Raw genomic sequence first — 22,778 nt, 5'->3', positions numbered from 1 at the left:
AGGACGGGAAAGTCGTGGGTGGACGAGCGGGTCTAGATTGCTATTTTATTGAGGAGGATGGGGGGACCTTTAAGGCGACGTTGGGGTATGATCCTTATTTCTTGGTCGCGGTGAAGAGGGGGCACGAGGCAGAAGCGGAGGAGTGGTTAAAAAGAGCTCCTGGAGGAGGAGTCGTCAAGAGCTTGAAGAGGGTGGAGAAGGAGGATCTGCAGATGCCGAATCATTTGCTGGGGTATAGGCGGACGTTCTTTCAGCTGAACTTTAGCAATGTCAGTGATTTGCTGGCCGCGAGGAGGGACATCATGCCGATTGCGGAGAAGAACAAGAAAAATATGAATGCGATGGATACGTATGCTGAGGTTGCCAGGTATGTCCCGTTTTGTGGGGGAAGAGAGGGAAAGTACTAATTGTGGCAGTGCAAATGCTGGATTCGACCTTTTTGATGATGACCGAGATGACGATAGACGACTTAATGTTTCTGTTGCTGATGCTAGCGATTTCATTGTGGATATTCGGGAATGGGATGTTCCTTATCATGTGCGAGTAATGATAGACTTGGGTATGAAGTCCTCTTGCCGGATCTCGTTTGGTTGCTGATAATTGCAGATATACGGACCGGGAAATGGTACTCGGTCGAGGCGAAACATGGCGTTACGACAATGAAATGTTTAGAAGAGCGGCTGCAGAGAGCAGATCCCGTGGTGATGGCATACGATATCGAGACGACGAAGTTACCCCTGAAATTCCCAGATGCAGCCATTGATCAGATTATGATGATTTCGTACATGATTGATGGGCAAGGGTTTCTGATTACGAATCGAGAAATTGTATCCGAGGATATTGAAGATTTTGAATACACGCCAAAACCGGAATACGATGGACCTTTCATGATCTTCAATGAACCAGATGAGAAGGCTGTCATTGAGCGATTCTTTTTACACATCAAAGAAGCACGGCCTACGGTGATAGCAACATACAACGGAGACTTTTTCGATTGGCCATTTGTGGATGCTCGAGCAAGTGTCAATGGAATTGACATGTACCAGGAAATTGGCTGGCGGAAAGGGAACGATGATCAGTATTGCTGCGACTACAGCGTGCATATGGATTGCTTTCACTGGGTGAACCGGGACAGTTATTTACCGCAAGGGAGTAGAGGTCTGAAAGCAGTCACTACAGCAAAACTTGGATACGACCCAGATGAACTAGACCCGGAACTCATGCTTCGGTATGCCAGTGAGCGACCACAGGTTCTGGCAGAATATTCGGTATCGGATGCCGTGGCGACATATTATTTGTACATGAAATACGTGCATCCCTTCATTTTCTCCTTGTGTACGATTATTCCGCTCGGGGCGGATTCCGTCTTACGAAAAGGAACTGGTACTCTTTGCGAAATGTTGTTGATGGTGCAGGCCTATCAAAAAGAGATTGTGTTACCAAACAAGCACGTTTCACCGAAAGAATCTTTCTGGGAAGGCCATCTATTGGAGTCAGAGACGTACGTTGGTGGTCACGTCGAAAGTATTGAGGCTGGTGTGTTTCGTGCGGACATTCCTGTCAACTTCGCTGTTGACACCACCGCGATCGATGAACTTCTCGCAGATCTGGATGCGGCTTTGAAATTCAGTATCACCGTCGAAGAGAAGAAGTCACTGGATGATGTCACAAATTACGACGAAGTGAAGCAACAAATTACAGATCGGTTGAACTCTTTGAAGGCAACTGCAAACCGAAGTGAGCGACCTCTAATCTACCATTTGGATGTTGCGTCCATGTATCCCAATATCATGACCACGAATCGATTACAACCCGATTCTATGATCCAGGAGTCAGATTGTGCGGCCTGTGATTTCAACAGACCTGGAAAGACTTGCGATCGAAGAATGCCCTGGGCCTGGAGAGGAGAGTACCTTCCTGCGAAACGAGACGAATACAACATGATCAGGAACTCATTGGAGAATGAAAGATTCCCTGGAAAATGGCCCAACAGTCCACCGCGGACGTTTCAAGAATTGACGGAGGACGAACGAGCTTCGTTGATTCGAAAACGTCTGCAGATTTACAGTCAGAAGATCTATCACAAGATTCACGAATCCATGACTATTGAACGAGAAGCGATCATTTGCCAAAGAGAAAATCCCTTTTATATCGACACTGTGAGAGATTTCCGAGACCGACGGTACGATTACAAAGGGAAGCAAAAAGTCTGGAAAGGCAAGACTGAAGCACTGAAAGCCTCCGGTGCCTCTGCTGCTGAGATTGAGAACGGAAAGAAGATGATTGTTCTTTTCGACTCCCTCCAACTAGCCCACAAAGTCATTCTCAATTCTTTCTATGGATACGTCATGCGGAAGGGGTCTCGTTGGTATTCCATGGAGATGGCTGGCGTCACTTGCTTGACTGGAGCTCATATCATTCAAATGGCTCGTCAGCTGGTTGAACGGATTGGTCGACCGCTGGAACTTGACACTGATGGTATCTGGTGTATGCTGCCCGCAACATTTCCAGAAAATTATGGCTTCACTCTCAAAAACGGGAAGAAACTCCCCATCTCATACCCTTGCGTCATGTTGAACCATCTTGTTCATGCCAAATTCACAAACGACCAGTATCAAACGCTCGTGGATCCCAAGACTTTCAAGTATGAAACTCACAGCGACAATTCTATCTTCTTCGAGGTGGATGGCCCCTATCGAGCTATGATTTTGCCAACGTCAAAGGAGGAAGACAAGAATTTGAAGAAACGATATGCTGTGTTCAATGACGACGGCAGTCTCGCCGAATTGAAGGGTTTCGAGGTCAAACGAAGAGGAGAGCTGAAACTCATCAAGATCTTCCAACAGCAGATTTTCAAGTTCTTCTTGGAAGGCACAACTCTGGCAGAGACATACGGTGCTGTTGCCAAAGTCGCGAACCAATGGCTCGATGTGTTGCACTCAAAGGGTGAGACGCTTGCAGACGAGGAGCTTATCGATCTCATTTGTGAGAACAGGAGCATGTCCAAGACCCTGGAGGAATACGGAACGCAGAAATCAACCTCGATCACAACTGCGAAGCGGCTGGCTGATTTCCTGGGAGAGCAGATGGTGAAAGACAAGGGTCTGAATTGCAAGTACATTATTTGTGCGAAGCCCAAGAATGCGCCCGTCACAGAACGAGCTATTCCTGTTGCCATCTTCTCGGCAGAAACCTCAGTCAAGCGATACTTCTTGAGGAAGTGGTTGAAGGAGGATCCTACCAATATGGATCCGAGAGCGCTGCTGGACTGGGATTATTACCTCGAACGCCTGGGGTCCGTCATCCAGAAATTGATCACCATTCCAGCTGCTCTCCAGAAGGTCCGAAATCCAGTTCCACGAGTCGCACATCCGGAGTGGCTACAGAGAAGGATCAACGTCAAGGATGATAAATTGAAGCAGAAGAAGATGACTGATCTTTTCAAATCTGCTCCCCTGGAAGAGATCACGAACCTGTTGGACCGGGGAACAGGGGATATGGAAGATTTTGGTGTCAAGTTATTGAAGCCGAAAGCCATTGGAACGGCCCTGTCCCAGGCGACACAAAAGTCTCAGAAGAGAAAGTCGCCAGAGCCAGCTGTTGCCATTTCGACGAATCCTTATGCTGCTTTACCCGAAAAGATGCCTGATCCCACTAAGGATTATGAGGGCTTTCTCGAGTACCAAAAGCAGAAATGGAAGATTCAAAAGCAAGCTCGAATTCGGAGACGACATCTGTTCGGCGAGACTCGAGTCAGTGCTCAGAACAACATTGGAGCTACTTTCAGGAACCAAGCCGAGATGTTGTTCAGAAGTACTTGGCAAGTTCTTCAACTTCGGGAGACTACAACCCCAGGACTTGTCTTGGCCTTCGTACTCATTGACTCGAAAGTCCATACTTTGAAAGTCAATGTACCGAGACAAGTCTTCCTGAATCTGAAGGGCAGGGAGCTCCCGGATGTCGAGGTCGATGGTTGCGATGCTCAGAAAGTCAACCATACTCTCCCGAATGGACATCCATCTGTGCATCTCTTCAAACTTACAATGGCTGAGGATGTCTATGTGAATGATGCTCAGAAGCTGTCACTGCTATTCAACCATCCCAGTGTCGAGGGCGTCTACGAGAAGCAATTACCGCTCAACGTTCGAGCTGTCCTGCAGCTGGGCAGCCTGTGCACATTCGACGAGACTCAACCTGGTGTGCTGGGCAAGGGTCTCGAGTCTGGGTTCGATCTATCCGGTCTTAAAAGAGCTCCCGCCAAACAGCCATACCTTGCACAGTCGCCGATGGCATATCTCTACCTGTACCATGTCGTTGCTGGTGACAGACAAGTTTTCGCGATTTTCTCGACTGCAAAAGAACAAGCTCATGTGGTGATTCTACAAAAGTCGAAGGACTCGGTGCAGGATCTGCCAAACATTGGAAAGATCTACGCAGATACAATGACGAAACGGGAGCAAGATGCCAATGGCGAAGAATGGCAAACTTGTTTCCAATACCAGGAAAAGCTCCAATTCAAGACCAGCCAGGTCACGACGAGACGGAAAGCTCTCCTCGAAATTGGCGACATAGTCAAGAAAATGAAGAATGATGAGTCGAGGCCTCTCATGCTCGTCATCCAATCACCACAAAGACGCATGCTTATTCACGATGTTTCCATTTTGGGCGACTTCCCAGTCCTGCCGCTGAAGTACGAGATCTCGGACAGCAATCTGCCGCCGCTTGGATGGCAAGCATTCGTTGCGAAGCGTCTCGTCAACCATTACCTCAGTCTTGGATCGTGGATCTTGCATCTCACGGAGCTTGCAAGATATGGAGATGTACCACTCTGTAATCTGGAACGAGATGATCCACGTTACTTGATCGATATCGCATACGCTCGACGCCTTCAAAAGAACAATGTCGTGTTGTGGTGGTCTGGAGGCCCAAGACCGGACCACGCTGGATATGAGCAAGATGACGTGCTCGGGCCCATGGATACTGTTCAGATGCCTTCTGTAAACAACCCTGGAACCTACCCCTCGGTTTGCATTGAACTCGATGTCCGAAATCTTGCAATTAACACCATCTTGACCTCGTCCTTGATCAACGAGCTCGAGGGAAGTGATTCGATTTCCTTCAACCCAGCCGCGCCGTCAGACAATGCAACCAGCGATGGAACCAGTGTTCTCTACTCGGACAATGCCTTCGCGACAGCAGGCGTCACTGTCCTCAGAGAAATGGTCAAAGCTTGGTGGACGGAAGCCTGCAAGGGCAGCAACATGGCCGATATCATGGTCCAACATCTCGTCCGCTGGGTCGAGAATCCCGATTCGTTCCTCTACGACCGCTCTCTCCATTACTATGTCCAAATGATGTCCCGCAAAGCATTTCAACAACTGATGACCGATTTCCGGCGAGTGGGCTCGCACGTCGTCTTCGCCAACGCCAATAGACTGCTGCTTCAGACCACCAAATCAGAAGTCGGAAATGCATATGCATACAGCCAATACATCCTCAAATCCATCAAAGCCAAACCCCTCTTCCACTTCCTCGATCTCGAGATCAAAGAATACTGGGATTACCTGGTCTGGTATGACGAATTCAACTATGGCGGAAAAGCTTGCACAGAAGTGGTGGAAGCCGAGAATCAGACACTGGATTGCGTCATGCATTGGCAACTGAGCAAGTTCTTACCTTCCCCATTGCAACCCATCTTCCATGACTGGGTCGTTGAGTTCGTAGAAATCATGCACAAGCTCAAGAAGCCTCGGACCCTCGTTGATGGAGTTGAATCCACACCTCGGCCAACACAGCTTCCTGTTCGTGCTCTCGGGGAGGACAAAGAAGACAAAATCATCCTAGGCAAGGAGTTCGATAAGCCTTTAAAGCGCCAAATTGCAGGCCTGATCAGGCGCCAAAAAGATGAGATGCTCCACCCCGAATTAGCATCCGACTACTCGTTCCCCGTGCTCCCTGGTTCTCATCTGAAGTTCTCGAGCCCAGTACTCCAGCTAGTGAAAAGTCTCATGCAAGTCCTCAGTCTTGACAAGAACATCACCATGGAAGCACGTCTTCTACGAAAAGAACTGCTCTCCATGTTCGAGATCCGAGAATTTAGCTCCGAAGCACGATTTGAGAACCCCTCTGAATCATTGAAGATCCAACAAGTGATCTGCGACAACTGCACCATGGCACGAGACCTCGATTTCTGCCGCGATGAAGACCTCATCCCACTCGAAGGCGCGGATGTCGTGAGGCCATGGAAGTGCGGATTCTGTGATGCGGAGTACAATCGTCTTGAAATTGAAGAGAGAATGATTGCGCAAGTGGAGAGAGTGGTGACGGAGTGGAATACACAGGATTTGAAGTGCGGGCGCTGTGGAGGGGTGAGAGTTAATGATTTCATGGAACACTGTGCTTGTTCTGGGCAGTGGAGCGAGACAGTTAAGAGGGAGGAGGTTGTTAGAAGAGTTAAGGTGTATGGAAATGTAGCGAAGTGCTATGGGTTGAGGATGTTAGGGATTATTGTTGATGAGGTTTTGGGGGGACTGTAGGAGTCTGTGTTGGTAGTGCAAGCATTGATGGCGTTTGGTGCTTAGGATCGGACGGGGAGGAAGCGTGCATCTTACATTTTCGCCGTGAGATTCAGCCGCATTATCTATAGACGAATAATCGATATAACCACACCAAGTTGGGCTTGCCCCGAAAATTTTGCTATTGTCTTGTGGTTGCAGGTTCTTCGCAAGGGCAAGAAATAGGGGTTCGCTAAGCGGCACGTGTTTCCGTTATGTTTAGGCATTTGCAGCCTGGTGCTATGCATTTCAGACCTCCTCTTCTAGGCTGTAGTCACAGCCGTGAACCGGTTCCTTAGTTCACTATTTATAGAGCAATTTGTCAACGTCGCAATACCCGGTGATCGACTACTGTCCTTAGTGCAGTATGATTGGAGGTTTGCCGTGGGGATAAATAAACATTTTAATCTAATGCCCTTTACTATTAAGGTTAATTCTACAATGGACCAGGACTACATATCCCCACTTCATTGAAACAACGCTTCTTCTTCAGAAAAAAGCAGATTTGAGATATTTGATTTCTCTTGTTTCTTCCAGGTTGTCTAGTCTCTCTGGCTGTCCACAATGTCGATCCTTGTTCCTCTGCACATCTATCCCTGGACAGGAGTATGGAATCCCCTTTACACTGCGTAATGCGCCGCCTTCCTTTCTGCACTAAATACAGCTAACGCATCAACCAGAGCACAAGCGCACCCCGAAGTCAACTTCACCGTCATCCTGAATCCCTGTTCGGGACCATGCCTCAACTCCAAACCCGAGGCTCCATACGTCACCGAGATCCCGAAGCTGAAAACATACAGCAATATTCGTACTCTGTGGTATGTGGCTACGAACTACACTAGCAAGAGCATCGATCAGGTGGCCCAGGAGATTTACATGTATGCGACTGGGAGAACGATCAACAATAATGCCAAGATGACGGTTGAGGGCATCTTCTTTGACGGGATTCTGGGGTTGTATGATTGGAGGAATTATTCATATTTGACAACGGCGCACAATATGGTGAAGGGTGCAAAGGGTCTGGGGCAGAAACTTGTTGGCATGCTGTCCCTCATGTGGATTGAAGACTATGAGCAGAACTGACTGATGGTGGAAGGAAGTCCATAACCCAGGCATAACCCCTGACCGAGTATGGAACTACCTTAACCTATCCGACATCGCGGTTGTCTTTGAAGATGATTTCCTAAACTGAGTTAACAAAATGCACTTCGATACCCTCGCACAATTCCAGAGCGTCTCCAGTCACCCGAAATCCCAGCCTCCGGTCATGGCGCATAGTCTGCCGAATGTGGCGAATACCTTTTTGACGTGCATGGTGAAGCAGCTGGAGGCGATGGCAGATTACTTCTTTGTGATGAATGTGAACATTAAGGATCCGTATTGGCATGGCTTTACACCACTGTTTGGGGACTTAGTAGAAGTTGTTGGGTAGGTAGGACACCATTTCAATTTCAGTTAGAATTCCATCTTTGTTACGCAATGCTGACTCGGAGGTTGCATAGGGCCGATATCGTAATATTGTACGACGATGAATATAACGGCGACGATAGAATGAATTTGCATTGAATGCATTCTATTAGGAGAGCAATTGCCCAAAAGACTCCTGGTCACACAATCACGTTCTCGTTCGCAGTGATCAATTCCTCCATGGCATGATATATGTCCTCTCGCTATTATTATTTTGAATTTGTTGACAGGAACTCTTGTTCCCATTCAATTTCTTTGTGATGGCTGGCCAAGGCTGGAATGAAAGCAACTGCTGGAGGATTCCAGTATGGCCCAAACGTTGGCGACAACTTCCGGAAATCCAACAACACCGCTTGAAACCCATCTCCGACATGTATCTTGTTTCCCTCTTCTCCACGAAGAGAATACTTCAGTTAGACTCTGCGTAGCCTTCAACCGCCTCGTTTTCAGGCGCATGGATGCGAAAAAAGTTCCCACAACACGCGCAATCAAGCAGATAGAGAAGACGATCGGCATTAGGAGGTGACACTATATTCCGGCATGCCTAAACCCCAAATAAAGAGCAGAGTTCCCAGCCCCTTGGCACTCATACTTCTTTTTCAAATTCTTCAGCCTCCTCATTGGCCTTCTTTGACTTATCCCCTGGGTGTCATCTCGAAGTTCCGCGAAGGTCATGGCACGCACCCTGAACGAATCTGGATCGTGTGTTGGATGCTTTTTGGTGCGGCGATTGGGATATTGAGTGGATGGTGGACTGCCATTCTGCAGACTCGGTCGACGAAGGTTGAAGGTTGTCGGTCTGGGCACTAAAAGTATTATTAGCCAACCGCCCATAACCCCCAACCACCCAAGAATTTTTTTTGACCGCCACTTAAATAATAATTATTTAACCACCACAACTCACTTTACTACCAAATAAATCGTTTTCTGAATCTTTTACTACTTGCCGAAATGCGTGTTAAGAAAACTCACTATCCCATACGACGGCAATCCCGACAAGCTCCCTAAAGTAATAAGGCTTCAAATGGCCTACGACTATTATCTCGACCAAAACAAGAAGAAATCAATATACCAAGTTATTAGGAAGTATGGAGTTCGCTGGGAATACTTCGAAATCGAATTAAGGGAGCTATACCAAAGGCAAAGGTTATAATGGCACAATAGCAGCTATTGCAAAGGGAAAAGGCAGCAACGACATATTCTAAAATTAGAAGTATAGGGGTAGCCACTAATGGTTTATTTTAGCTACTTCTTTGTGAGTTATATATATACATATATGAGTGCACTAATGGTTTATAAGAAAGGGACCTCAATTTCAGTGAGGTAGTGCGTATAAAGCAGGGCAGGGTGCTATTATTTCTAATAATTTTTAGTGGGTGAAAAAAATATTACCTTATCCGTTTAGCTGCCACTACGTGCGCCCTGGCCCGTGCACATTTAGACAAACTCGATTTACAAATCATATCGTTAGAATCCTTGATTTAAAGCCTCCAATTCGCTACAATTTTGCGGTACATTTGATCACGGAAAGGCGCACCTGGTGGCAGCTGAACGGATACGTTATCGGGGCCTCCTATTTAGAGGAGGCTTCCCTTGACCTCACAGGAGGGACAGAGATTAGTTCTGTACTGAATTTGATACTGTAGCTTCACAGCTCACTGATTCTTTCTATTGTCTTATTGCCTACTAACAAACACCTCGCAAATTACTAGTATTGATGAATATTCATGATTATATATTCTACTCTGCTCAAATTTTTTGAGTTTTACGCTACTTATATTCTATTCAACACTAATCATGAATATTCATGAGTAGTATGAATACTTCGAGTATTTCTTTCTCACACTGGTTGAGGCAGTAGGGAAACTGTCGTGCTGTTTTGAGGATGTATATGGCTATGTCTTTCCACAGGAATTATTGATTCTTTTTGTCTGGCAATAATGTTTTCTGGGTAAATCAGTTTAAGTAAAGCATCAACCCCTTCCGTCCAGCTCTCAGAGGCTTCCTTGCTTATTTCAATCGTAACACTTCAAATTGATGCCCTTTCCAAGATTGATCGAGATGGCTGATATTATGGGGTCTTTGACGAGCGAAGAAAGAAAAATCCCAGAACAGCAGCGATAGGTAGCAACGAGGCACGCTGACTCCGCCGATGAGAACAAAACACAAGACCTTGCCCCACTGGGTATTCATGACCTTTAGGTCTGTTCCATATTGACCCCATCTTAGAAATGAATAAATGGAAACCCATATCCAACGTTTCAAACTTCTTTTCTCATGCACCTTGCGAGTTCAAGGACCAGTGAAGCTTACACCGACTTCACTGCCTAATCTTAACCTCTACCATCGGACCATCCCTGAAACCGAGAATCCAATCTTCCATTTGATACTCTCCTTCCCGTTGCCTTCCATCCACCTTGTCCTTTCCCCCTCCACCTGTCAACTCCCCACTTATCCTGACGTCATTGCAGAAGAGAATATGGGCCAATGCCAATTTCAATGCGATATAAGACATGTTCTTCCCAATGCAGTTCAAGGGCCCAACCAGGAAAGGTGCACATGCTGCTTTGGCCGCCGAAACCCTTTCCGAGGTGTAGCTATTTGACGGGGAGGCAATCCAACGTTCTGGCCGAAACGACCATGGTTCTGGGAAGATATTCGGATCGTGATGGATGACATACAGTGGTGTTCCAACCGTGATGCCTTCGGGAATCAAGTGTCCATCAATCGTTAGACCGCCCTTTAAAACCTCGCGCGGAAGCGAACTGGCTTTTGGAGGATTCATTCGCAAGGTTTCTTCGATGCATGCGTGCAGATATGGGAGAGCACCTAATTTCGGATTGCGTATCTCCTGGACAGACTTGAAGTTTTCTCGAATCTCGCGAACGAGTTGTCCCATGGTCGTCGGGTTACTGAGAAGGTAGAAAATACAGGCTGAAAGCGTGAGCCCGGCACCGTCACTCCCGGCAGCAATAATCAACGCGGAATCTGCCTGCAGTTCTTCGGTCGTGAACTTTTTTCCAGTGACAGGATCCTTGCTGTTGAGGAGGTAATGAAAGGTGTCTTTCCTCTCGAGCTCCTTGTCCTGCAACCTCAAACGCTTCTCCAAATCCATCCTCTCCGCCAACCTTGCATTCGCCAAGTTCGTATACTTCAATGAATCCGCCGCTTCCTGCCCCCCGATATAATCCTGCACCCAGCTCCCCATAAGCGGGCGAACAACCTCAATGAAAGGCAAATACCCCACATAATAAATAAACTTCGAGGCGGATTTCAGCACTCCCGGAATCCAGGTATTATCCTCCCTCTCCAACATCCCAAAACTCCGTCCGTATCCCAAATCACTAATGAAATCGAAACCGAAATACGTCGCCCAGTCACTCATGTTCTTCGGTGGTGACCATCGCTCCTCGCCTCCTTTCGCTAGGCCATGCGAGAGCTTCTCAGCGCTGATCATGATCAATATCTCGGCTTCTTTGAGGGCTTTTTCGCTGAATGCGGGGGCTAGGAAGCGACGGCGGAGAGCGTGCTGCTGCTTGTCGATCTCCATTTGCACGGATGGAGCACCGGCGCTGATATCCAGTGTCTTGTACCAAGATCCTTTCTTTACATTGGCTTTGGGGCCGTGGATTGCAGAAAGGGAATTTGGCAAAGAGATTGAGATTGAGTTCGCACCGTAGCGAACAATGGGACCTCAAAATGATATCAGTGATCTACTTTTTTTTTATAAAAAAATGTAAAAAAATGGAGAGGGGTGTTGAATAAGGTGCGAACCGTATTTCTTGTGGTTTGCGTACTCCCAAAGATGTCTGTCACCTCTATAGCAATGCAGAACGAGAGGCCAATCCGAAATACGCGCGAAGAACGGTCCTGGATATTTGGCCAGCGGATGTAGAGTTAGACGGTAGGAGAAGATGAGGATGAACTAGACGTAAAGTTAGAATTGCTGTTATATTGGAGACTGTGAGACTTGCGTAAAGGACAATTGCGAGGAAGACATAAAGCGCCAGCTCCAGGTAGATTGCCGACGCCCAGGAAACGTGGAAATGGCCGTATATCGACATTTTAGGAGCGTCTTTCTTCCACACTCTTAGCAACACGATATGATTTCCCTCTGCGACCAGGAAGCAGAAGATGGGGTAATGTCAAGAGTTGGTGTTCAATACAATCTGGCATCAGCTTCACAAGCCTCTTGATAAGAAGTTGGGGCGCTGTGTCCGCTGTTCATTCTTCGTTGAGACTCCAAGTCCGCGTGGGGTTGGACACCTTGCAGCTGCAAGTGGGTGGAGCTGCATCAAACCCCAGTCATGCATGTTCTTTTGCCAAAGCATGCTCCACCAGCCGGCAATACACCAAGCCAAATTTTCTCAAGCGTTCCACGACTGGCTAGGTGGCGGAAATGAAAGGCAATTCACTTATGTTGACTCGGAGACAAGCTCATGCTTGACTCTTAAGCAATCTTGATGTCCAGATGAAGCTGGTCATGAAATTTATTAGGGCTCGGCGGTGCTGTCCCGCCCAGTACGGGACAGGAAACAAATGATTCACGTTTTGAAAAGGCGGGGCCCAGTGCGGGGAACCAGGGGAGTGACCCGTGTAGTCGTTGCCCGACGCAGCCGCCAGCAGCGGTCAATGCGGTCTCTGAGTCAGTGAGTCTCTATTTCCATTGCCGGCGTCGGCGTCCCAACTTGGGAGTCCCAAGCCATTGCTGTGTATGGATTTCTCTCTCACCCAGGTCCCAGGAATTCTTGATTCGTTTCATCCGAGAATTTTATTCACTACTATTACGTCGTTCTTCCGGGTGAGGAGAAAAAATCCTCAAAGACATTCGCAATAGTTTAAAATGCAACCAGTTCCGAATATTTAATTTTAGACTTTGTATTTCATCAGAAAACTAAAGAGCACAGATTTCCGTGACCTTGGTAAAAAATATGAAAACAAAAAAATTGGTTTGGGGGGGTTTACAGCAGCTGGTGCCTTTGAACGTTTGAAGGGGTAGCTTAAGCCTTTGCACCAAGCATTGCGCTATGGAGCAATTGCAGTACAACGGTGCAGTATGAACGCAATACCATCCACATTCACAGGTCAGCCTTTGCTGTGCGCGCCACGGGTACCTCGAATCTCTTCCTCCCCGATGTAAACCAATCGCCCAAGGCCATCATAATGATCGCGCCCACAAGCGGACCCGCATAATTCATATTGATTGCCGTCACAGGCAGCTCAACTGGGAAAGGCAAGAATGTCAAGATATAGACAATAAACACCAGAGCAAATAGATTGATCGGGAGTCCCCAGCGGCCGAGCTTGAAAGGTCCGTATTGCGGATGCCGATTCTGCAGTTTCCTGATAACGAGGAAGAATATCGGGATAAAATATGAGATGTATAAAGCAATCGTTGGAAGAGAGATTAATGCGTTGAAGGCTGTAGAGGATCCGATGTTGATGAGAGCGAGTAGACAGCAGATGGCGCCAACCAGTAGAAGCGCATTAATGGGAATCTTAAGAGTCGGATGTACGTAGGAGAATGTTTTGGAGAATGGGAGACCGTTGTCGCGAGCAAATGCCCATGTCAACCTAGAGACGGAGGCGAAGATGTTGAAGAGGGATATAAAAAGGATGAATGCAATCATGAAAACGAGGAAGTTTGTCGCCGCTTTCGACTGTGTAGCTTGGTAGTAAACCTCGATGATGGGAAGTAAAGTTGGCGTGTTTACGACCCGGTCCACGTCTCCAATGCAGAACATCACTGCAACCATGTACGCAAATTGCATGATGCTGTTGAAAGTTACTGCGATAATCATGGCGTGCGGAACTCGAGTCCGAGCTCCCTTCACTTCATCACCTACTCAAGTGTCAGTACACCAAACCATCGAATGGATTTCGAATGAACTTACTCATGTGAAGAACTCCATCAAAAGATGTGATTGGAAACGTCACCGTGATAAGTCCAATGCTAAAAGCAACACCTGGGTTATTCCAACCACTGATATCGTGCCAGAGGTTGTTGAACACAAATGAAGCCGGGCTGCGCTCCGCCAGCGCTACCAAAGTAATGATTGACACGATAAAGAATATAACGTGGCATATGCCACCAATCATCTCCAAGGTGTTCAACATGCGACGAAACCAGAAGTTCCACACCACAGGAACAACAACAAATCCCCACATTATAAGAGTGCCATGCCATCGTTGCGGCTCATAGTCGGGATAGTTGAAAATAACGAGACCAATGACGATATTAGACAAGTATGCGGGGCTTGCTGCGGTGACCGTTATCCAGGCCCATACAGTGATCCAACTGTTCAATGTTAGAACCTTGCTATTTGATAGTGGGAAGTCATATCGTACCCTTGGAACAGGCCCCAAAACGCAGGATTCGCAGGTGCAAAGGCAGCTGACCATCTGTACTGTGCTCCGACTACTGGATCCCTAATCCCCAGTTAGCGCGCCAAATGCTAAAAGTTGAAGGCAAACTCACAGTGATGCCATTTCAGCCAAAGAGGTTGCGATTGCCGTTGAGCCCAATCCGGATACAATACTTCCATAAACCAACGAAGCTGGGCCGCCATTCAGCAGACTGAATTGGAACGAAGATCCCGCAGCTTCCCATGCTGCTTGGAGTGTGAAACCGAAATTGACGATGGCGGTGGGATTGATATATCGCTGCGGAGTTCATCAGAATAGCTTCATAGTAATCAGAACAAATCATACTTCTAGAACACCCCCACCAGTCTCTCCACTTTCCCGTGTCTGCTTTGGCGTCTGTTCTTCAATGCTGCTGTTGTTACCATCTTTGTTGCCGTCAACACCTTGGATAACCAATAGGTCATCTGTCTTCTGGTCGTCCATTGTAATTTGGCAATTGACACCTTAGCCTGGTTGGCTTAGTGGTCGAGAATCCAGGCAGTTGGAACACAAACTTTGTGCGACACAAAGAATATCGATATACGAAGAAGGAACGATGGAAAGATCGGCAAAACCTAAATCCACGTTTTCGTTCCACTCCTGCGAGCGCGGAGAAGCTCGCGCTCAGTTGACTCCTATCAGCGGATCCCGAGTCAGGATCTACGTAAACGGACACAGAGTTGCATTGCTTGTTTGGCCGAAGGATGTCACAGAAACTTGGCGTGTCAAGGGACCACCATTGTGGTTGGCTCCCACCCCCACGACCATCCTTTTTTAACGAAAGGCTTTCGCCAAGGGTCGCAAGTATTCGAGTTATAGTTTACAGTTTTGGTATCTTGATAACTAAAATCTGTTAGGGAATGCACTGTATCGTATTCCTACATCCTGCCCATAGGGCGACATTTACAGTATACTGCACCATTATTCAAAGAAAATACTTTGATGGCCACTTTTGTGAGGAGTTTGTCTTTTCAGATGATTGAAAATTATCAAAATCCTACGCTCGAAAATGCTAAATGATCCTATTGGTGCATGGAGGGGATTGCTTCTTTTCGCGCCGTCCCGCGCATTACCCTTCTGGGGATTGTTGCCCGCTGAAGCAGGGAGATAACGGAGCCGAACGGTGAGAGACAGGGGATATGATAGGGACATGACAGGGAGCGACGTGTGCCACCGCCAGTGCCGTATCCCCACGCGGCACCTCGTCAGCGCCTTCAACAAATGCTCGGGAACGGTTCCCCGGACCCTGGGAACATACGCACGGTCCTCTCCATATCGAGTCCTCGGCCAATTTCTCTGACTTGAATTATCCACTGAGTTCTGAAAAGATCCCGTTCAGACACGCCTGATATTGATATTTGGTCAGCTAAATCTACGAAAAACAACATTTCAAATTGAGACGCCATGGAAGGTCTTCTCCCTGATGTAGTAGTTCCGAACTTCCAAATAAGCTTGGAACCACCGGACTGGTACCCAGTGCCGACTGTCGGGTTCCCTACTCATGACCCCGGTTGAGTGGTCACAGGGCGGAATTGGCTCATTTCTTATTCCCCTTTCATGGGCTGCGCGGGATGTGCACTCGCATCGCGTATTATGACCCAAAATAGCCATCTGAGATGTTCAGCCCCGGGCACTCTGAAGTCCAAAGCGTCTCAGGATATCAACTACTGTACCCTTCTGGGCTTCTGAGATACGGATTGTGTTCTGTTACTTTACATCACTTCCTACCCCCTTTCCGCGCTCAGAGTCGTTCAATGTGCTCGTCAATTTAGAGACATGAGCGAGAGACTCCCGCCCTTCTTTCGACTCACTGAAAATGACCAAGGAGGAGTTGCAGCCGTTGTAGCATTATGCACCATCGTCATCACTTCGAGTATTTCTGCCATACGGTGGCTTGTGGCGTCACGACAACACGTCGAATTCCAGCGAGATGATGCGACTTTCTACTTAGGAAGCGTAAGATCTCTTTTGACATAGCTTCCTCAAGTACACATTGACTAAGACACCATAGTTTCTAGCGAGTGCCACCTCAATTTGCATTTACAGGGCAGCCTTGGTTGGACTTGGGAAGCATATCGAAAGTCTTGACCAACAAGGCCTCAACTCGTACTACAAAGTCAGCACTTGAATTTCAACGAGTTTCTTAGAAAAGGCGCTCCTGCTAATTTCTCCGCAACAGTTGATCTACACCACCCAACTTCTCAGCATCGCAAGCATGGCTTTCTCCAAAATCTCAATAGTTATGCTCCTCAAACGGATAACCCAAATCCTCAGCAACAGCTACAAATTTAGCCTGGCCATGGTTTCCATCTGGGGAATTTTCTCATTTTTATCACTGGCATTTCAGTGTCAACTACCAAAACCTTGGGTTTTTGTGCCATCACAATGTAATACTCATGGGCTTCTACAGTATCCTGTCATCATACTTAATGTTCTCACGGATGGAATCCTTGCCACGAGTATGCTACCTACCATTTGGAAACTTCAACTACGGAGGAATTTAAGGGTGACAGTTATGATTCTGTTTGGGATTAGGTTGCTGTAAGTTCACTCTTCTAGCAATCAAGACAACTGTCTGAACACTTCAAGGGTTTCACTTATCGGAATTGGTGACCTGGTGGCCATGATCAATTCCATCAACGACCCTGATCAGACATGGGCATACCTAACAAGATCGGTATGGTTAATGTACGCACGCCCTTCCTACAATTCCTTCTATTTGTCTGTACTTATATGTTACCAGGCTTGTAACCCACAGTTCGGTGATCACTGCAACAATTCCGCGAACCCACTCCTTCTGGGCTTCTCTTCAATCCGGGAAAGCGGCAACAGCAATTACAGACGAAGAATTCGAGCTCTCTGGTAGTAGCCACGTCTCCCAATCCCACGCCAAAATATCGTCCTCTCGAGGACCCTTCTCGAGATTGGTATACAAATCGAACAGAGGAGGTGATGGAAAGGGAACCAGTAGCCAAACCAATGACGAGCCACGTGTTGGCCGGAATCGTGACAATAGTGGTGGCGAAGAAGGCAATCTGAGGCTTGTGCCGCAGCATCAAGCGAATCTGAGTACGACGGTGTATAGTGAGGGTGTTGAGAGGGAAGTAGTGATGGGAAGAAAAGATGATGATGATACCAGCCAGAGTAGTTTGAGGCAGAGTAGTACAGCTGGATTTGGTGTGTGGAGGGAGAGGGAAGTGGTGATGGAGGTTGAGTATGTTAGGAATGATCATATGTTTCAGGAATTACACCGGTAAAGTTACGTTTACGATCATGATGTATTTTTGGTTGAATAAACAATTCACGATACCATCGCTCTTGGTATCTTTTATCTATTTTCCCGATGCTTTGAATTCCTTTCTCACCTGGGACTCCCTTTCTTGCTTATGGCTAAGTGGCAGAAAGCAATCGCAGTGCAGGTGCGGACCTGAACCGGGAGCTGCAGATATGTTGTGCGTCACTCCTTGGGAAACAAAAGACACTAGTACTCAATTCCATCTATCCCGCAACTCGGCACTAACAACCTGCTACCGCACGCTTCAAGGCCTGGCCGTGCCACCCAACGGATACCATTCCGAGTCCCCCTTCTTTCCACGCTTATCCAACCCCAACATGGGACTTGGATGCCAGAGGACAAAAATTGCAATGGCAATAAACATCAAGGCGGCGTCGAAAACATACAAAAACACCTCGTGACTCAAAATATATCCATCAGTCCCCTGGATGTACTCTATCACCCTCACCACGCTTCTGACCATAACAAGCAGACTCGCAGCATACAATACGTACAGCGCTTGTTGCCAGTTCAAATTTGGGGAGAGTGAGATTGGTGTAGGGTTCCGATGGATTCGGGTGTGGAAAAGATACGAGACCACAATGAAGAGCCCGAAGAAGACGATCTGGATGAAAAGGCCGACTAGGATTAGGTTCTGTCCTAATTTGAGAAGAGACTCCTTTTTGGATGCGAGGAGAGCGCTCCCTGTTGCGTCCTTAGCATCATCGAAAGACAGGAAGACGAAAAGAGGGAGGATAAAAAAACCAAAAACACACCTCCGGCCAACACGAAAAAGCTCAGCACGTCTCCACACACAAAGATCTTAGTCAACCATTTCTTCCTAACTAGACTGAACGTCTCTCCATCAGTCGCCAGAATGATCCTCCCTAGAATCATATAAATCGTGGCCGCCACGAGTGCCGGTGCCACCAAAATCGTCAGGGCTTGCACGATATAGGGACCTTCAGTCCAGTCTGGAGTCTCCTGTGCCGATTTGACGCGCGCGACGTAGCCAATGCATTCCAAAACACCGCCGACGATCATAGGGAAGAAGAACCATGCTCGGTGGCGGAAGACTTTGATGAGGTGGGTTAAGGATACGACAACAAACAAGATTGCGACGATTGAGGCACCAGTTTTGGTGGGGTTGTAGTTGTAGAAGTCGGAGGTGGAGGCGGTGGCCACTGTGCTGGTTACCACGGCTCCAGAGGCGGTTGGTGTAGCCATCTTGGTGGAATGCGGTGGTTGAAGACAATTTGATAAGGGGGGAGGCAAGTTTCGTGCGAGATGATGGCGGAAATGAGTAATTATTATGAAGAAAGGAAAGGAATTCAGTTGCGGTTAAACAGCATCTGAAAGTGTAGAGCGGATATACGAAGCCAGCAAATATTATCCAGCACAGAGTACCCAGCTTTTTATAAGAAAGGCTCTTGTATTTTTTAACATTATGTGCGAGTCGGGCTGTGCAAAGGGTATCACTCATTTTCTGCGACAAAGAAGGAAGCCCGGGTGAGTGCCCAATAATCTTATTCTTGATCCTTACTTCACAGGATGTTGTGTGTAAGTCCATACGAGATTATCGGGTCGCATTCTGATTCGCGGGTCCCTGAGCTCGCTAAGGCCGAAAAGGGGCTTAGCGAAGCATCGGCAAAAAAGTGACCGGAGCGGAATTGTGCAAGACTGATCATTTCAACAAAATACCGGTTGATGGGTGGCATGCTTGAGGCTGAGCGCCCTTGTAAGAACTAACTTAGCTGATGGATACTGGTCCGGCTGACTCGGGCCTGCCTTTATCGCATTCGTCATCAACGTTGCCAGGCTTCACACGGACTACTTCGTATTTCAGTCCATTGTATTGGTCGAAGTCTAAAATGTAGCTCGTTCGTCTCAAAATACGAAATTTGGTTGGTCTCCGCTATCACAGGCTTTTGCATTTCCGCCAACTCCAACGACCAGACCGCGCTTGGACAGTGGGGCATTTGAAGTTCCTCCGTGGCGGGTGGCTGTGCCCGTAAGCGCGCACTACTCTCGGCTTCATGTGTACGTATACGACGAATACGAAAGTACATATCTAGAACCTGTACCAGCACGCTGTACGCGGAGTGTGGGTGCCTGCTGTGTAGCACTGCATTGGCTCCAAAACCTGAGGCTTCAGACACTTGAGCCCTCGTACTACTCCTCCTTGCTGCAAAAGCCACAGCGAACAAGGTATCTGATAGTTGGTCTCGTCTCTTAATGCCCTCGCGAGCTTCACACCTTAAATCTCGCCGCGGCTGCCAGCAATGCAAGAAACGGCGAATCAAAGTACGTAGTACATACAAGCATCCCTGTCGTACTCGTCTTTCTATCTCCCTCTTTCTGCAATACCTCATGTCCCGGCCCCCGCATCCCGCCACAACATCACAGCTAAATCCTTGAATAAGTGCGACGAGACACACCCTATCTGTCTTGGCTGCACCAAACACGGTATCTCCTGCTCCTTTAACACACCGCCGCCGCAAAATCCCAACTCCCAAATAGCAGATCCGGTATCATCATCCCAACTACTAGACCTGAAACTTTTCCATCAATTCACATCGGAAACATACATGTCCATCACCGACAACCTCAATATCCATAAACTCTATAGGACAAAAATAATCGACACAGCATTCCAATATGATTATCTGCTCCACGCTGTCTTGGCCGTCGCGGCCTTCCACCTCTTCAGAACGGGGCTCAAATCCTGGAATCTCGAGAGTCGCTCACAAAACCAACAATTCGAGTCTTCTCTCAATCTTCAAGTAGAAATGTAGCTCGCCGCAGGACATAGACACCATAACCGAGCCCTCCAATCCCTACATCTGAACCTCACAAGTATCACCCAGGAAAACTGCCATGCTATCTTCGTCACTTCAGCATTGGTCTTCCTCGCCTTCTCCGCAATCTCCAACGACCACGAGATCAGTGTCCCACGCAAAATCAACCAATCATCCATTTCAACGACAAGTCAAAGCTCTACAGCCCCATCAATAACACCAACCTCATCCTCCACTTCCTCGCCCTCACCCCACTGCCCATCATCACCACTCCCCACAGCCTCCCACGCCACCCTCAGTCGGGTACTCGAATGGATGAGTCTCCTCCGCGGTATCTTCTCCGTCATCCTCCCCGTCCGCGAATGGATTGAAACTGGACCCTTAGCAGAAATGGTGCGACGCGACCTGGCCCTGGAAGAGCGTCTCGCAGCCTGCAAAGTCGATGCAATCACTGACTCCAAGCTCGCTTCCTTTTCATCCTTCCTCATGTGCAACCCCGCCACCCCCCTTCACCACAGCCGACGTCTGTGAACGCGCTATCACCTTACTAAGAAAATACATTGTCGTGAATGAACGAGGCATGTACATGTCTGAGACGTCGCTCCTCTGGCCGATACAGGCGTCGGATGAGTTCGTGATGTGTTTGAGAGGCGGGTGTCCCGAGGCGCTGGACCTCTGGTCGTGATGGGGTTCTTTGGCGTTCTGCTTGGCAGGACGGAGTTGAAGTGGTTCGTGGAGGGCTGGCTTCTTTATATCGTCGGGGCGGTGGAGATGAATTTGAGCGGCGATTGGAGCGTTTAGGTGGGGTGGCCTCTTGAGACTTTGGGTTTTGAACCTATTCCAAGGAATGGGGTTTCGGGGGACGTTGTTAAGTGGAGGGATGGCATGGCGTGTTCTTGAGGTGGTTTACTAGAACTTTCAGGTGCGAGGTTCATAGTTGCACCAGCTGTCAAATGAATATGTGGCGGAAGAGCTTCGCCCTCCGATGTCCCCAGCTTCAACATCCTGTCCTTTTCTTTGCCCTTAGGCACCTTCTCCTTCTCCTTCGTCGATTGTATTATATCGGTCCAATCTTCAGCCATTTCTCCCTCAGATTCTGTCTCTTGTCCACTCCCCAGACGATGGCAGCAGAGAGAATCTAAGTCACCACCGAGACCAGAACCATGGTGGCGCTCGGGACTTGAATTTGGTAAAGGGAAGGTCAATGGTGTTCGTTAAAAGCGATGGGGCTGGCTCTTACCTTGTGAGAGGCCGTGATACGGAGTGGCAAACAGCCAACGTCTGGGCTGGTCCTAATGGGCAAGAAAGGACGAAAATTTAGGGTGTTGTTATGCTGCAACAACACAATTTTGATGGTATTAGTAAATATCTAATCTGTTTTGGATGTCCGAGACGACAGTCCAGCTCCTAAGTACCCAGGACATCCTTTCAACGGGTGATTTCTAATTCTAACGCCAGAGTGTGCACTCAAATTTACTGTCATCTCCGAGATCGACACTAAACGTAGCAGCTCTGCCTTTCCTGGCTCAATTTCCCAAGCCGTTCCCGAAATCAGTTCGATTTCCCAACCTACAATTCCCGGGTCTCAGAGCCTACAAAAAGGCTCCCGCCTGCGCCAAAACAGCACCCTCGATACTGAACCTTTCCATGTCTCACACACAGTGCCAAAGCCTCAAGTAGAAGCACAGCCCAGTGTGCCTAAACATTACAACCGCTCGCTTAGCCATAATGGAAGAGGAGAAAATACCAGATATCGTGTCCCTCCCCCTCTCTCATTCTGTGGCTTCTCTCTTCCTGAAAGCTGTATTCACGGCGACACCAGGTCAACATCCAGTACTACTGCGGCCAGTGTAACTTCTGTGTAAGCAATATGTCCGGTATCAACCAACCGCAACCTCCAAGCTCGGATGCGCCTGGAAAGCATGGGGGGTTAACAATGCCTTCGGTTCACTTGGTGCAGCACCCATAAAGGCATTTATCGACCCCTTAGAAGTTTCTGGCTCTGAGAATTATTCAGATGGCCACTTCCGCGGGTTTTAATATTTTATCAAGCAAATGTTTTCGATTTTTCCCCAATTTTCATTATCAAGTGTTACTAGCTCTCTCTAACACACACAGTTTGGGAAACTGTTCGGGTTTCTCGCAAATGCGAAGCCGGTGGTACCTAAGGTAGACGCCTCTCAAGCTCAGACAATCCTCTTCAATTCTCAACCTTCCTTTCTTGGTATCCTGCTCATACCCTAAAATTGGCTATAAGGCTTACTATAATTTGAAGTAAAA

The 22,778-nt window shown here is 47.8% G+C and overlaps 7 protein-coding genes across 7 annotated transcripts; 3 read left to right on the top strand and 4 right to left on the bottom strand.

The window, feature by feature from the left end:
• Positions 1-7,118: 7,118 nt before the first annotated feature.
• K444DRAFT_690396 (uncharacterized protein) lies at positions 7,119-7,986 on the top strand (the record flags this gene model as incomplete). The annotated part of the gene is made up of 3 exons (XM_024887768.1): positions 7,119-7,183; positions 7,235-7,593; positions 7,748-7,986. 3 exons carry the CDS (start codon positions 7,119-7,121, stop codon positions 7,984-7,986), a joined length of 663 nt encoding a protein of 220 aa, XP_024744499.1.
• A 1,944-nt stretch (positions 7,987-9,930) lies between these two features.
• Positions 9,931-12,124, bottom strand: K444DRAFT_658594 (isotrichodermin C-15 hydroxylase). Its single transcript, XM_024886278.1, has 3 exons — positions 11,996-12,124; positions 11,796-11,946; positions 9,931-11,714 (listed from the first exon to the last, which is right to left on the bottom strand). The coding sequence occupies exons 1-3, from the start codon at positions 12,083-12,085 to the stop codon at positions 10,342-10,344; spliced, it is 1,614 nt and encodes a 537-aa protein (XP_024744498.1). The 5' UTR covers positions 12,086-12,124; the 3' UTR covers positions 9,931-10,341.
• Positions 12,125-12,977: 853 nt separating this feature from the next.
• Positions 12,978-14,870, bottom strand: K444DRAFT_649472 (amino acid transporter; the record flags this gene model as incomplete). Its single annotated transcript, XM_024885572.1, has 5 exons — positions 12,978-13,863; positions 13,916-14,319; positions 14,370-14,450; positions 14,500-14,684; positions 14,733-14,870. 5 exons carry the CDS (start codon positions 14,868-14,870, stop codon positions 13,100-13,102), a joined length of 1,572 nt encoding a protein of 523 aa, XP_024744497.1. The 3' UTR covers positions 12,978-13,099.
• Positions 14,871-16,641: 1,771 nt separating this feature from the next.
• On the top strand, positions 16,642-17,683 carry K444DRAFT_658592 (uncharacterized protein; the record flags this gene model as incomplete). Its single annotated transcript, XM_024886277.1, has 3 exons — positions 16,642-16,967; positions 17,016-17,114; positions 17,170-17,683. The coding sequence occupies 3 exons, from the start codon at positions 16,642-16,644 to the stop codon at positions 17,681-17,683; spliced, it is 939 nt and encodes a 312-aa protein (XP_024744496.1).
• Positions 17,684-17,965: 282 nt separating this feature from the next.
• On the bottom strand, positions 17,966-18,927 carry K444DRAFT_623739 (putative RTA1 domain protein; the record flags this gene model as incomplete). The annotated part of the gene is made up of 2 exons (XM_024882316.1): positions 17,966-18,405; positions 18,477-18,927. 2 exons carry the CDS (start codon positions 18,925-18,927, stop codon positions 17,966-17,968), a joined length of 891 nt encoding a protein of 296 aa, XP_024744495.1.
• Positions 18,928-19,935: 1,008 nt separating this feature from the next.
• K444DRAFT_579260 (uncharacterized protein) lies at positions 19,936-20,764 on the top strand (the record flags this gene model as incomplete). Its single annotated transcript, XM_024877651.1, has 2 exons — positions 19,936-20,004; positions 20,124-20,764. The coding sequence occupies 2 exons, from the start codon at positions 19,936-19,938 to the stop codon at positions 20,493-20,495; spliced, it is 441 nt and encodes a 146-aa protein (XP_024744494.1). The 3' UTR covers positions 20,496-20,764.
• Positions 20,765-21,140: 376 nt separating this feature from the next.
• K444DRAFT_18473 (uncharacterized protein) lies at positions 21,141-21,698 on the bottom strand. Its single transcript, XM_024870862.1, has one exon. The coding sequence runs from the start codon at positions 21,578-21,580 to the stop codon at positions 21,296-21,298; it is 285 nt and encodes a 94-aa protein (XP_024744493.1). The 5' UTR covers positions 21,581-21,698; the 3' UTR covers positions 21,141-21,295.
• Positions 21,699-22,778: the final 1,080 nt, after the last annotated feature.

The sequence above is a fragment of the Hyaloscypha bicolor genome, assembly GCF_002865645.1.
Source record: "Hyaloscypha bicolor E unplaced genomic scaffold K444scaffold_10, whole genome shotgun sequence".
Taxonomy (NCBI): domain Eukaryota; kingdom Fungi; phylum Ascomycota; class Leotiomycetes; order Helotiales; family Hyaloscyphaceae; genus Hyaloscypha; species Hyaloscypha bicolor.
Note: the sequence above shows the minus strand (reverse complement) of the source record. Positions and strands in the feature narration are given on the sequence as shown.